This window comes from Sceloporus occidentalis, unplaced genomic scaffold (genome assembly GCF_023333645.1).
Source record: "Sceloporus occidentalis isolate IW3139 unplaced genomic scaffold, rSceOcc1.0.p SCAF_36, whole genome shotgun sequence".
Classification (NCBI taxonomy): domain Eukaryota; kingdom Metazoa; phylum Chordata; class Lepidosauria; order Squamata; family Phrynosomatidae; genus Sceloporus; species Sceloporus occidentalis.
In genome coordinates, this window is record NW_028317016.1 from 416,149 (window position 1) to 432,172 (window position 16,024).

Sequence of the window (16,024 nt, forward strand, 5' to 3'; positions counted from 1 at the left end):
TCTATTGACAAACGAAGCTTTCACTCCTACTACATGAGAATCCCTGGGAACCAGGGTGCCAGCTCCTCAGAGCCCTCCTTCGGGTAGGCCAATGATGTCAGTGGGCGGGGAATATATCACTAGTGGGTGGGGCCACTAATGTCAGTAGATAGGACCAGTCACAATGTGGGCGGGGCTAACCCCAACCGCTTTATATTTGTATGGAGGCGTCTGGCCATGGGTGGGGAGTGAGGTAATTCATCCCGGGAGTCTCCAGGCAAAAAAACCCGCTGTTTTACAGTTTGAGCTTTTATCTAAAAAGCAAAGGAAGACTTTTAAAAATGTAGTTAGGTTTAGTTAAAGGGGAAGTTTAATGTTCCTGACACCACCATTAACGCAGAATGCATATTAAAGTACTCTGTGAATACGCACACACACATTTTATAGCTCAACTATAAAGCATGAACATTTTTTATCACTGATCTCAAGCACATTGGTGGAAAGTGGCTATTTGTGCTGATGGCAAGATAATAGATTATTGTCTTTTTCATCTATTTTGATCTAGCACAAACCACCCATAAGTAAAAATGAAAGAAGACACATTTTCTGCAGGCTTTAGATGATACAGGATTGAATGTTCTCTCACTAATAAATTCTCTTCATTAATGGAGTCTGCTTGATACATAACTTGGAATGAGGGTAATTCATCACATTTTACAGTGGATAACAAGTGCAATTCTGAGAGTAGCTTCTGTGTTCTTCTATGTTAGCTCTAATGCACTTTGATGAATCACCTTGTATGTAGCAAGATGTGTAGGTTGGCACAGATAATGTCCTTGCACTTCAGTTGCCATTGCTCACCTGTTTTCATGAAACTGACAGATTTTGCAGAGCAATTCCTTGTGTACAAGAAGGCAAGTAGGTAAGGTTGTGGAGGAATGTTTGAGTGTGTAATTAGACTAAATAAAAGCAGCTTTGATGCCTCTTCCACCTGCATATATTTATTGCACTGCAGACTCTGATAATCCTTTTGCAAGTAACTGTCAATGTACCAAGGTTTGTCAAAGACATGTTTGTGTAGGATGTTCCTGGCATTAATATTTCCCACACAGTACATATTATTATTATATAGAGGATATTATTATTGTTATAAGACATTGTTTTGAAGTTTCTTTGCTACCCACATTTTCACTTTCAGTTTTCTGAGAAATCACAAGAATCACGAGTTTATTGGTCGTGTGTTTGAATGTCTACAAAAGAAACTGTAAATGAACTACTATAACTTTCTTGTATTCTTCTTCTTTTATGTATTGTCAGATCATCAGAAGCTAGAAAGAGAGGCTCGGATCTGCCGTCTTCTGAAGCACCCAAACATAGGTCAGTGTCTATAGCTTTGATTTGCTTCAATGAAAAGCGCTGGATTTGGTTAATCAGGGATGAACTTTCATGTAACGCAACCTAGAAAAATGTAAATGGTTTTGTTTATTCTACAAAAGACAAACATAATTGGTTTCTGGACCTGCAATGTATAATTGGCCAAACTTTGGAATTTCCTTTCTGGAGGCCCCTTTCTTCTGGGTGTGGCCATGATCAGGGGGTGGGGCCTAGCCATGCAAATGAACAAAGCTAGCCGATTTTTTCAAATAAAATCCAGAAAAAGTCAATCTTTCATCCTATTATATATATTATATTATATAATACACATATTGTATTATTAAGTACATTACATGATAGGATCAAAATAATGGTATCTGAAGAAAGAAAAAACACAAAAATATTAAAACAGCCATTGTCACGAAGGGTGCAAAAAAAAAGCAGCTGTTTCTTTAAGGGATTAAATCTTCATAGTAAATAAAAAAATCACAGTAAGCTTTTATGCCCCATAAGGAGCTTGAGGAGCTTGAGTCCCAGAGGAATAGTGTCTAGCTATTCAAAGGTTCTTGATGTTAATTAAATTAATCTTTATTTAAGGAACTAGACTTTCTCTCTTTACATCACGTAGGTGTATTAATGGTTGCAATATTGATGATTAAAATAATCATTATATTCAAGTACGCATGTGGCCACTGTGGGTACCTTCTATTTCTGATGTAGCGAAAGTTTTGGTGGTCTACCAACAATTCTCTCCATTTTTCATACATGTGTATGTTCCACGCAGCTTTAGGAAAAGCCTGAAGTAAGGGGATATATGAATTAGCCACTAACATAATGCTTATGGGTTTATTAGTCTATACCATTTTCTGGATTGTACTGTTCTACTCTTGGACCAAATCCATGTATTAAACTTGAGCCAATTTCGACTTTGGTATTCATTTGTTATATGTCCCCCCTTTGCAGCTATAACAGCTTCCGCTCGTCTCAAAAAGCTTTCCACAAGGGTGTTTCTTTGGGAATTTGTGCCCATTTATCCAGTAGAGTATTTGTGAGGTCAGACACTGATGTTGAACGGGAAGGCCTGGCTCGCAATCTCTGTTCCAATTCATTCCAGAGGTGTTCGATGGGGTTGTACGGGCCGGTCAAGTCCTTCCACACCAATCCCATCCAACCATGTCTTTTTGGGCCTTGCTTTGTGCACTGGGGCACAGTCATGCTGGAATAGAAAAGTGCCTTCCCCAAACTGTTCCCACAAACTTTGAAGCAGAGCATTGTCCAAAATGTCTTGGAATGTGGAATTTTAATGCGATGTCATAAACGTCCCCGTTGGGGTAATGGTCAGGTGTCCCAATACTTTTTGTCCATGTAGTGTATGTTTAGGTATTGCAAAGTGTAAAACCTATGATGAAACAGGAAGGATCTGATTATTTCTACTGTGATGTTTGTGCATTCTGGCTAATTCTGATTACATTGAGCAAAATGTAAAACCTGTTTTATGTTTTTTGATCTGTACATATCACCTTGTTAAACCTTTTTTTGAAAGATCGCTGTAAAAAAAACAAAAAAAAAACTAAAAGCTTCAATGTTTCGTATGCAGATTTGCATTGGCAAATATGTAGTTATCGGCATTAACCCCTTCGATTCCAGTGCTATGGTTAGCTCTCTTCTCTGGAATGGAAATGGTTGAAGTCATACGGAGACAAAATAATTGTAATTGTTTTTGGAAAAAAATGTCTGCAACTGATAATCATTTCTACTTAATAGGAATACATCTTAAGCAAACACACCGAATACAATTTCCATGGCTCTCTAACAAACGAGCATTCGATGCACACATGCGCTGAGGTTATTGCAAGAGATTTATTAATGTTTCATACCATTTGTGAATGGCTTGTCAGGTTCAATCTGTCTCCATACAGCTCCATGCGAAGACCTCTGTTTATATGGGACAGCAGAACTGCCTCTTGCAGCAGGGTTTCCATGGCAACAAAATTCAGAGACTCACAGTAACACCAGGATCATCATTAAGCACATACATGCGCATGTAAACCTACTCGCAAACATACATAAATCACGGGACACTAGAGCGAGATCACCAGGATACAGTTTAAGTAGGTCAGATTACTGGTATGCATCTGAATTATTGAGCCTAGCAATAGAGGTTTGATAAGTGCATGGATGGCCCCGCTCATAATATCACACCCTCAAACGTTGGAAACAATGTTCCGAATAGGGTTCTTGATCCACAAATGCTCAAATTAATGCTAGTGCTAAATATATCTTCTTCTGCAAAAAATGATAGGTGATAGATAAATACATATATAAATAGAGATAGAGAGTTCCTTAATTAAAACATGGAATAAACATTTCAATTTTTAGAATATCCAGTAGTTTTATTTTGTATTTTTTATCCACCAGTAATATTCTCTTTGAAGACTACTTATGAAACCATTAATGTGGCATAGTTGCCAACAGCCTTGTATATTCTGAGAAGGCCCTTAAACCTGGGCTTATATCCCTAGCGAACTTATGTTCAGTGCTAGGGAATATGCTAGTGCTTTACAAATCACTACATAATAATAATAATAATAATAATAGTAAATTGTGTAGGCTTCCGTATTTCCATGCACAGTATCAGAAATGCAGGGCACGGGGTATGCCGTGGATACCATATATTGGTCTGTCACCACCAGCCAACGTAAAGTGGAAATTAATGTGACTACTATGAAGAAGCTTTCTCAGATAGTGAGACCAACCCATAGGAAGCCAAGTGATTACAGGTGGACATCAAAGTTGACACCAAGATACTCTTTATTACCTTATGCCTAATGCTAACTAAAAAGTTTTTAAAGGGCAGAAATTGGCATTTTTAGAATGTTTTAAATTTTAAACTTATGTCTATTACATATATTTTCTAGCTAGGGAACCTCTGAGAGTACTTAAGTATTGTCAAGTTTGATTTCTTATTGGGTCTAGGATCAGGAACATGATTAACAGGTTTGCCTTTGTTACAGAGGATCGACTCAATGGTCTTTTATTTTTGGCCAGTTTATTTAAGAATTTTGGCTGCTTGATGATGGTTAGACAGTTTATGAAAACCTGAGCAGATAGTTCTACATATGTAGCACACCTTATTAAAAAATGTACATTTTTATGCATTTAAATATATAAACCTGGAGGCATTTTGTGATAAACAATGCAAAATCATTCATAATCTTGGATTTCTGCTGTGACAATGGCTTACTTTGCATATTGCAAGTCCCAGAGCATCTTTATATTCTAGTTTCCTATTTCCCACATACTAGCCTTCTATATCGCTGAAAATATTCAAAAATCTGTCATTTTATTTTTTTACTGTTTGAATAATTACACAGAGATGACTCTAGAGAACAAAAGTAGAAGACTTTAGAGATGAACAAAGAAACACAAGAGACACCACAATTTGTAGAATAAGCAGTTGTTCTGGTTCTAGGCTCAAGGTCATTATTTCTGAACCATTTATTATTTCTGAATTATTTAAGAATTCTCTAATTAGACTTACAGAGATTCTAGGAGAAGTGTGTTTAACTGGTTTTAAATGTTTCTTTTACAGAATCATATAGTACCAACAAACTAACACAGCAGTAAACATTTTAGCAGAGTGACTTCTTTTTTTACATATAATTTAGGATTACATAGTATGAGACTGTAAGCACAAAGATTTATTTTCTTTTGGCGGGGGGGGGTTTAGGCATATAGCACATGGTAAGAGATTTTAAGGGACAGTAAAACGTCATGAAAGCAGGAGTTGGTTGGGAGATTGGTACAAGGACACATGTCCATAGCATACTATTGCCTCAAATTCCAAATACAAGGTGCTCTTAAACATCAGCAACACCTTAAAATTATGAACCCAACCTAAATAAAAATCTTTACAAAGATAGTAATATATATATATATATATTATACATATATATGTAGGATATGGCAGTTTTTTGAACAATTTCATATGGTTGAGAAAACGGTAAATAATTAAGATGAAAATTCATCTTATTGCATTAGCAATCTAAAATGTTCTCCCTTCCAGATAAATGCACCTTGGATCTAGCGTGGGCATAATGTACAGCTGTTATAACACCTGCCTCTGCTTCCAACCCCCATATAAGTAGGTCAGAAGAGACTAATATCTCCCTATGGACCCGAGTTTAAATAGTTGAAGGCTCAGCTACCCTGTCAGTTTTAAAGACTGACAAACAGGCGCCACCAACAAGTTTTGACAACTGCTCGGCAATGAAGGTTGGGGCTGATATTTACCTAGGCAGAGAGTGGGATGTTTGTCACTAAAACAAGAAAATTAGAACTTAAAACTGAGTTTTTATTATTCAACCAAAATAATATACTGTGTATATATATATATATATCATTATTATTATTATTATATTTAATTTATATAGCGCTAACAGTTTACGCAGCTCTTATATATACAGTATATGTACATACACACACACATATATATATATATAGTTCATTATGAAGAAGGTCAGTATTTAGATTGCCTGTCCTTTAGTGTTAAAAATAATATTCTGGTATATACAAGGAAGAAGTCAGAGAGAACAAACTGTTCTCTTGAGAATTAGATATTTTCAAGGAAATAATAATATCGTTTTGCCATCTACACAGTGCTGAATATAGGATTTTCAGGCACATTAAGTCCCTGTCTCATGGAGGTTAACATCTAATTTTGAAGCCTAATGCACATAGAGGAAAAAAGCCACTTGAAAACGGTCGCACAAAGGAACTGATGCTGGGATACGACCCAAGTTTGCAAGGTTACACGCGAGAAGATTATTGCTGGCACAAAAACTAATAAAAAATAAGCCTTATGCCAAACAAAGTGCAAATTCTCCTGGGAGCCATGAGATTATGTGCTGTATATAAACAGGATTCTAGCTAGAAGAGATCATACAATTAAACTGAAATATTATGTTGGATATTAGTTCTTTGGCAATTTTTGTAAAAGACAATGGACGATATGTTGTGGACGCATAATTTGTGCAATAATGTACAGTTTAGTTAAATGGATATAACTAGATAAGCAGGTTAATTGCATGCATTTTTTGATGCTGTATGATTTTTCTATGAGACATCGATACATACAGGTAAGAGGAGTAACGGATATGGATGAACAATGGCCCGGTAGCTCTGTAAGCCATAGTGTGCAGATGCATAATGACCTCTTCCAATGGATCTACCCAAATGTCACCGACATGAATGTGGGCACTAGATACCATACCATCACTTCATAGAACACCTATGATGTTTGTGTCTATTCGAATATTCCAGTACATTATGTTTAGTTCATGTTTTCTAGTAGGGCATGACTTTAAGGGTTTTGGTTACTTGCTGTAGGCAGTTATCGTTTGAATGAAGTTACCCCAGGGTTAAGATAAGCCCCTTCACATCCATAATGATGTTCCATGTATCATGAACTTCAAGTCACATTAGGTCCCTCATGACAACATGGACTGACATGTCTCTAAGTGGGCAGACTATGTCTTTGTTCCATAACTGTCTGGGTCCTGGTGCAGAGGAGTGTCATGCAAATAATTGCACTGTCCCTCAGTCTGCTTTCTCCCTGTCTTTTTCCGATCATGAGATAGGGAAAGAGTGGGGCAGCTTTTACTTCAATATAGTTTTATTAGTTATAGGTTGATGGACAGTTGAGTGGGTGTTTGGTTAGAGGGCGTTTAAATTTAAAGTTAAAGAAATACCCGATGCAATATGTAACATTTGTCTTACAATACTCTTTGTTTCAGCTATCGTCTAGAAATAACTGTTACTTATATCAAAGATGCTATGTTATTGATAACTATGATGTATAGAATATGGATAAGTCAACTTTTGGCTCTGTGGAATCTACTGCAAGAACCTTTTGCCTAAAAGCTAATGTACAGTGCAGCCCACTTATATTAGCACCTTTGGTAAATAGGAGCAAAGCATGCTGTGAAAAAGTTAATCCTTTGATTTTTTCTTAACAAAATATACAAAATGTCATTGATATCAAATAATTGCTAGCACAACACAGATTTATCCAAAAATATATAGCTCGGAGTCCTCTCCTGTAATGCCTGATGAGGTTGGAGAATACATGGCAAGGGATCTCAGAATTTTCCATACAGAATCTCTCCAGATCCTTCAAATGTTAAGGTTGATGCTGGTGGACTCTCTTTCAGTTGACCCCATGGGTTTTCTATGGGGTTCAAGTCAGGGGACTGGGGTGGTCATGGTGGGACCTTGATTTTGTGGTCAGTAAACCATTTTTGTGTTGATTTTGATGTATGCTTTAGATCATTGTTCTGCTAGTAGATAGAAACTATGGCCCATTTTAAGCTTACTGGCAGAGGGAGTCAGGTGTTTGTTTAATATCATATATGTTAGAGTCCATGATGCCATGTATCTTAACAAAATGACCAGGTCATTAAAACATTAAAGAGCCACCACCATGTGTGTATCTCTCTGTCTGCACCAAACCCACCTCAAAGTTCTCTATTTTGGTTTTATCTCACCAAAGGACGCGATCCCATTTGAAGTTCCAGTAGTCTCTGGCAAAGTGAAGATAGTTGAATTTGTTTTCTGTGTTAAAGGAGAGGCTTATTTTCTACATTGTAGTGATGTGGGATTGTAGTTTTGAAGTCTTTCTGACCCCAAAACACAACTAACTTCTACAATTCTCCAGCTGTTATCCTTGGAGATTTTTTGGACACTGTGACCATCCTCTTTATAGTGCACAGAGACAATATAGACACACATCTTCTTCCAGGTTGATTCATAACATTTCCAGTTGACTGGAACGTCTTAATTATTGCAAAGATGGTGGAATGGGATTTTTCAACTTTTGGTATTTTCTTATAGCCATTCCCTATTTTGTGAAGCTCAACAGCCTTCACCAAGGTGTACTAAAAAGCGTTCTTTGCTCATATTTGCCAAGGGTGCCAAGATTGGTGGAGGGCACTGTAGGTATAGTGTACCAGATCACATTTATTTAATGATTACTATATTAAGTGTTAAAATAACAAACATTACAAACATGACAAGCATTATATCAGTTACCTGGAAAGTGTTGTTGTAAGCATCTATATATATTATAAACCTAAACCAACTCATGAGCCTGTGCTTCCTTACATCAACTTAATGCAATGGTGCCACCTAGCAGCCAAGCTGAAGATTTGTATGGTCAGTTCTTACTTAAAGAACTAAATGTATATAACATGATCAGAAGATGTGTTTGTTTTTTAGATGCAATAGCAATGAGATGGCATTTAGGTTAAAAGAGTATATGGTCCCCATTTTTGGCCAATTAAATATCTATTTTGCCTAATCTGAGTGTTAGGGTAGCCCTCAAGGTTTACATGGTGGTTTTCTTTAGGAAAGACATCATATAACAGCATTCCCCTTCATGTAGATAAAAAGCAGTGAGCATTAAGCAGTTTGCACTTGCTTAAGGTTGGTGGTTCTGATAAATATTCTTCACCTTCATAACCTAATGTAGAAGGCCAAAAGACTTTCAGAAGCATAACTTGGTGTGCAACCTTACTAAACTAATTATGGAATACCTTGTTACTTATGATCTTGGTTGTTATACTGTGCCTTATTTTTGTTATTATTTTTCTTTTTCAACCTTTGCATTAAAATTGCATAACTGCAAACCCCCCACCCAAAAACTCAATATAATTTATTCAAAAAGCAACTTTTACCTATATATACCAATATATATATATATATATATATATATATATATATATATATATATATATCAGAATTATATGCATTACTGTAATTCCAATGATGATACTCTATCTAGACGGTGTTTATAACTACCGGTAATCATAAATGCAACCTGCTGATGTCATCTGCCATTACATTTATTCACATTGCTACCTATATAAAGAGGCCTGGAGCTTTTTGTCTAATTCTCAGTTAGGGTGCTACTTTTTCCAATCCCACCATGAGAGTTCACACATTGATTACAGACCTTGATACATCTTTCACAGAGCCTTCATTAATGAACAACCGACACATTACAATAACTTGCTCTCAAACGACTGAAATTAATGTTGCTGATGGGAATATTGCTGTAGTTAATATTCCCCCACTTTAATCCTAGGCAAGTGATTATGCTGCTTTAACTGTGAGATTGCAATAATAACTTATTTCAATTTATTTTTTGATTTGCTTTGTGCAAATTCTTTTCCATAACAGATCACTTTGTGCTGTTGAAATAAATTAAATGTGTTCTGGCTCATGGGTTCACCAAATGCATGGACTCTGTATTAAGCAAAATCATGTATCTGGGCACAAAGGCTGTAGATGTGCTCACCCAGACTAATAACTAGGGATCGTGGGGGCTAAACTCATTTTGTGAATAGATCCATAAGAGAGACTTATAAAATTAGCGGGTACTCAGTATCCCCAAAAGTGTTACTACAATCTTTTTTGATTCACTTGATTATTTGCAAAACTAGATATATTTAGGTTATGCTATATAATCAACATATTTACCAACATAGATACATACATTTAATCACACATTTTACACAAGAACAGACTTACAATTCTGTATGTTTATTGGTGGTTTGAGGGGCCAGATCTAGAGCAGATATACTGTATGTATATATATATATATATATATATATATATATAATGCTAGCTGTTCTTTAGCAAAGTGCAAACTTCAAACTGTGTAATTTCTCCTATAAGAATGCATTCAGCTGATTGCAAGCATTAGTACCTGGAGATTGCTCTTCAAATAGATGGTATGCAGGGTTTCATAGAATGGTAAGGACTGTATTTAGATTAATTTTTTTCTAATGAACGCAGCATCTAAAATTGTAAAATTGAACAGGGTTATTTTAAGCTGTTTAGTATTAAAAGTAAAGATAACATGGTCATGTAACTGGTGGAGAAAAGCATAGTATAACTAATATAATATATATTCAGATTCTTAAATAATCTTGATGGGCTTGATTTACACTTTGTGTTTGTGAGTGTTATTAATCTATAATTTTTGGTTCTTCATTTATACAATATTGCACCATTATATATATATATATATATATTTATTTTTTTTCCTCCCTGTGTATATGTGCCCCATGCTGTATTGATCTTTCGAAACTGGTGTCATCTGTTTACTTCCCTTTTCATAGTCTTCAAGCTGCCTTGGTTGTTGCATAAATTGTTTCCTTATGCTGATCTTAGAACAAATACTGTAAGTTTGTACGGCCTCCACAAAAATATTCAATCAGATATAATATACTTAAATATGGGCATTACATAAGTCTATGGCATTCAAAATAATCTCAACTTCAAATGATCCACATACTTTGGGTAAGGGTCGACCAAAGAAGCTGAGTGCACATGCTCAGCGTCATATCCAGAGGTTGTCTTTGGGAAATAGACATATGACTGCTGCCAGCATAGCTGCAGAGGTTAAACACTGCCGCACACTGCATCAAATTGGTCTGCATGGCTGTTGTCCCAGAAGGAAGCCTCTTCTGAAGATGATGCACAAGAAAGCCTAAGCAGACTAAGGACATGGATTATGTCCTGTGTGTCACTGTCCCGGCTCCGGACGCAGCCGGGAGTGTCTCCGTCCCGGCTCCGGACGCAGCCGGGAGTGTCTCCGTCACGGCTCCGGACGCCGCCGGGAGGAGGTCTGGCCGCGGGTCCCGTACGCCGGCCGTTCGGGACGGCGGTCGGTCCTCCGCCCGCGGCACTAGTAGCGGGCGAAGGGTTGTCCACAGGTCCCGGGAAAACATCCTCCCGGACAGCGGACGACCCTCCGCCCGAGGTAGTAGGACACGGGGAGGCTTCTGCCCCGGGAACAGTAGTTCCCGGAGCCAGTATACTTACCCGTCCTCCGGTCGTCGGTCCGCCTCCCGGGCACGCTGCACGTTGCAGGAGGATTGATGGACGGCTGGGGGGCGTGGTTTTGGTCCTGGTCTGGGAGGGGCTTGTGGAATGGCGCCAGTTTTAAAAGCCGGCTGTGCCTTTCACAAGCACCCTGTTGTGGTCTTCAGTTCGTGTATCTAGCTCGTGCATCTTGTTTCCTGTTTTTGACCTTCGGCTTGCCTGACTCTCCCTTGCTCCACGATTCGGTACCTTTGCTTGTTATCTCTGGTTTTGACCCCTGGCTCGTCCGACTACCCGCTCCGTGTATCAGACCCCTGGCTCGTCCGACTATCCTGCTTTGTGCTCCTGTCTCGTGCTGTGCCTTGCCGCGGCTGCTGCCGCTCAGAGTCTATCTCCAGCTGGTGGGAGGTTGTCCACTGTTGGGATCATCTAAGTCCTGGACTGCTGCTGCTGGGAATTCCCCTCTCAGTAGCGGTAGTTTGGGCGGAAGAACTTCTGCGGGGACGACCTTCCTTAATAGTCCAGCGAAACAGTGACATTACAACAGGGTCATGGATCCATCTGAGCTTGGCAAGGTACTCTCCACCCACGGACAACGGCTGGATTCCCATGAAGTCCGTTTCTCCAGCATACAGGACACTTTAGACCTAATGGCCCGGGCTATTCAAGTTTTGGTGGCCAGATCTGATCCTGGCTCTGGGGGTTCTCCGTCTGCTTCCTCCACTTCCTCTCCAGTCGCGACTTCTCCTCCTGCTGCGAACACCGGGACTTCCTCCGTTCCCTCGTCTGTGAAACTCCCTGCTCCCGCTCGCTACCATGGGGAACCGGAGGCCTGCCGGGGCTTCCTTAACCAGTGCTCCATTCAATTCGAACTAACTCCTCACTTGTTTCCTTCGGAAAGAGCCAAGGTGGGATACCTGATTTCCTTGTTGTCTGGCAAGGCACTAGCCTGGGCTTCTCCCTTGTGGGAGAGGGACTCTCCTCTTGTGTATAACTGCTCTGCCTTCATTTCGGCCTTCCGGAAGACTTTCGACACCCCAGGCAAAGCTGCTTCTGCGTCCTTGTCTCTGCTTCATACCACCCAGGGCTCCCGTTCGGTCGCTGAATATGCTATTGAATTTAAGACTCTTGCAGCTGAGGTTAATTGGTCCGACGAAGCTCTCATCGCGGCCTTCTACGATGGCTTATCAGAACGGCTTAAAGACGAACTTTCCACCCGGGATCATCCTGCTGAATTGGATGATTTCGTCGCCTTGACACTCAAGCTGGACAATCGGATCCGAGAACGTTTGTCGCAAAAAGCCATGAAACGTGAACTCAGTTTTTCTCATCAAGCACGCTCCATCTCTCCCACGAATCCTTCTATGTCTTCTGAATCCTCCGAAGAACCCATGCAGTTGGGAGCCACCAGACTATCCACCATGGAAAGATCTCGCCGTAGATCTGAGGGACTTTGTTTCTACTGTGGCCTCAAGGGCCATTTTGTTCGCACTTGTCCCAGTAAACCGGGAAACGCTCGCACCCGGACCAAGTAAAGGAGCCTTGCCCGGGTGAGCTTAGTACCGCTCCTACGTTTTGTAACAATTTACTTGTTCCTGCTTCGCTGGAATGGGATGGAAGAAAGGTTTCAGTCTCTGCCATGATTGACTCTGGGGCTGCTGGTTCATTCATTGATAAATCCTTTGCCCTCCTCCAGAAGATTCCTCTCGTCGAAGTACACCCTCCTATCGCCGTCTCGGCCATTGACGGACGACCCCTTCAACCCTCCTTCATCACACACCAGACGTCGCCGTTGCTTTTCTCCGTGGGCCTGTTCCATCGTGAAACCATATCCTTCCATATCATTTCGTCCCCCTCCTGCCCTATGGTTCTAGGACTTCCTTGGCTCCGCGTCCATAACCCGACCATCAAGTGGTCCACTGGGGATATCCTAGGTTGGGGTTCGGACTGTTCCCAGCGATGTCTTTCCACCACCACCCCCATTCGTTCTGTTTCTGCCTTGCCTATACCCTTGGTGTATTCTGAATTCAAGGACGTGTTCGATAAAAAGCAAGCGGAGGTTTTACCTCCCCACAGACCTTACGATTGTCCTATCGAACTTTTGCCCGGGACACTCCCACCGCGAGGTCGTATTTATCCTTTGTCATTACCCGAGTCTCAAGCGCTTGAAGAGTATATTAAAGATAATTTAGACAGAGGATTCATCAGAAAATCTACCTCTCCTGCCGGTGCCGGATTTTTCTTTGTGGAGAAAAAGGATGGGGGCTTAAGACCTTGTATCGACTACCGGGGCTTGAATCGTATCACGGTCAAGAACAAGTACCCGTTGCCCCTTATTCCGGAATTGTTTGACCGATTGCGGGGTTCCACTGTTTTCACGAAACTGGATCTCAGGGGAGCGTACAATTTAGTTCGGATACGTAAAGGCGATGAATGGAAGACGGCCTTTAACACACGTATGGGCCACTATGAATATACGGTCATGCCCTTTGGACTATGCAATGCTCCCGCTGTGTTCCAGGAGTTTGTTAATGACATATTCCGCGATATCTCCCTTCAGTTTGTTATCGTCTATTTAGATGATATCCTTATTCATTCCTCTGATATACAGTCTCATCGCCTTCACGTACGTATCGTCCTGCAGCGCCTGCGCCAGCATCGTCTCTACGCCAAACTCGAGAAGTGCCTGTTCGAAGTTCCCCGAGTCTCCTTCCTGGGTTTCATCATTTCCGCATCGGGCTTTGAAATGGATCCTACTAAACTCGCGGCGATTTCAGATTGGCCTCAACCTCAGGCTTTACGGCCCCTCCAACGATTTTTAGGTTTCGCAAACTATTACAGAAAATTCATTCAGAACTTTTCCAAGATTGTAGTCCCTCTAACCAACATGACCAAGAAAGGTGCTGACTGCAAGAATTGGTCTAGGGAAGCTGTCCTGGCCTTTATCCACCTTAAGAAGGCCTTTGCTTCGGCCCCGATTTTGCGTCATCCGGATGCCTCCAAACCGTTTATTGTGGAGGTTGATGCCTCCGAAGTTGGAGTTGGAGCAGTCCTTTCTCAGAGGAAGGACTTCAATGACAGGCTTCATCCGTGCGCCTTTTTCTCAAAAAAATTTTCTCCTGCTGAGATGAATTATGATGTAGGTAACCGTGAACTTTTAGGTATTGTTATGGCTCTTCAGGAGTGGAGACACCTTCTGGAAGGGGCAAGGAACCCTATCACAATTTTGACCGACCACAAGAACCTAGAATACCTTAGTCACGCTAAAAGACTGAACCCTAGACAGGCCAGGTGGTCATTATTCCTTTCCAGATTTTTGTTTATCATTTCATACCGGCCTGGATCAAGGAATGTCAAAGCGGATGCGTTATCCAGGCAGTTTGTCTCCGACCAAGACTCCAAGTCTGAACCTGAACCCATTATCCCTCCTTCTCAGATTATTGCCTCCGTCTCCACTCATCTATTTTCTACTTTGGTCTCTTGTATTCTCTCAGCTCAATCTAAAGCTCCTGTCCACAGTAAATGGCCCATGGACACCCTGTTTGTGCCGGAGCGGGAGAGGGAACGCGTTATGTCCTGGGGTCATGCGTCCTTAACCTCGGGTCACCCTAATGCCCAGCGAACCTTTCGGTTCATTCGTAGACAGTTCTGGTGGCCTACTATGCATATTGACTGCTTTGATTTTGTCGCCGCATGTACTAGGTATGCTACTGCTAAAAACTCTCATGTCAAACCCTCGGGGTTACTTCAACCCTTGCCCGTACCCTCCCGCCCGTGGTCACATTTAGCCATGGATTTTGTTGTGGATCTTCCCCCTTCCCAGGGCTTCACCGTCGTTTGGGTAGTAGTCGACCGATTTTCTAAAATGGCTCATTTTGTTCCCCTCCCCAAATTACCCTCGGCCCCGGAGTTAGTTCCTGTGTTTATCAACCATGTCGTTCGTCTGCACGGTCTCCCGCTCCAGGTTGTGTCTGATCGGGGGGTGCAATTCACAGCTCTGTTTTGGAGGACCTTCTGTGCCTCTCTGGGTGTTTCCCTAGCCTTTTCTTCTGCCTACCACCCCCAAACTAACGGTATCACGGAAAGAACCAACCAGTCGCTTGAGCAATTTTTACGTCTTTTTATTAATGAACACCAGGATGATTGGGCTTTACTTCTACCTTGGGCTGAATTCGCTAGGAATAATACTGTTCACGAGTCCTCCAAGATTAGTCCTTTCTTTTGTAACTATGGTTTTCACCCTTCTTCTTTGCCTTCTTCTTTCGCTCCTTCTCAAGTTCCGGCAGTAGACCTATATGTAAAACAATTACCGTTAGTTTGGGACGAAGTGCGCCGTTCTCTGGTTAATGCTGCTGACAAGTATAAGCGTTATGCGGATCGGCGTCGCCGTTTGGGTCCCTCCTTCATGAATGGGGATAGGGTATGGCTCTCCACTAAGAACCTTAGACTTAAAGTTCCGTCTATGAAATTTGCCCCCCGTTATATCGGCCCGTTTCGAATTCGTCGTAAGGTCAACCCGGTCGCTTATGAATTAATTCTTCCCCCCTCCCTTAGGATACCCAGGGTTTTTCATGTTTCTCTGCTCAAACCCCTCACCTGTAACCGCTTTACCCGATTGACTCGCCGTCCTCGTCCTGTTGTCATTGATTCCCAGGTGGAATATGAGGTGCAGTCTATTTTAGATTCAAGAAAAATTAGGAACTCCGTCTCTTACCTGGTCCACTGGAAGGGGTATGGTCCTGAAGAGAGATCTTGGGTTCCTGCTCGGGACCTACACGCTCCT

General features: G+C 41.0%; 1 protein-coding gene across 4 annotated transcripts in view; it reads left to right on the top strand.

The window, feature by feature from the left end:
• Positions 1-16,024, top strand: part of LOC149297834 (calcium/calmodulin-dependent protein kinase type II subunit alpha-like) — a 60,719-nt gene that overhangs the window by 15,175 nt on the left and 29,520 nt on the right. For all 4 annotated transcript variants that reach the window (XM_089488036.1, XM_089488038.1, XM_089488035.1 and 1 more), the window contains exon 3: positions 1,297-1,356. In XM_089488036.1, coding sequence (XP_089344162.1) covers positions 1,297-1,356 — 60 coding nt within the window. The remainder of the gene's footprint in view (positions 1-1,296; positions 1,357-16,024) is intronic.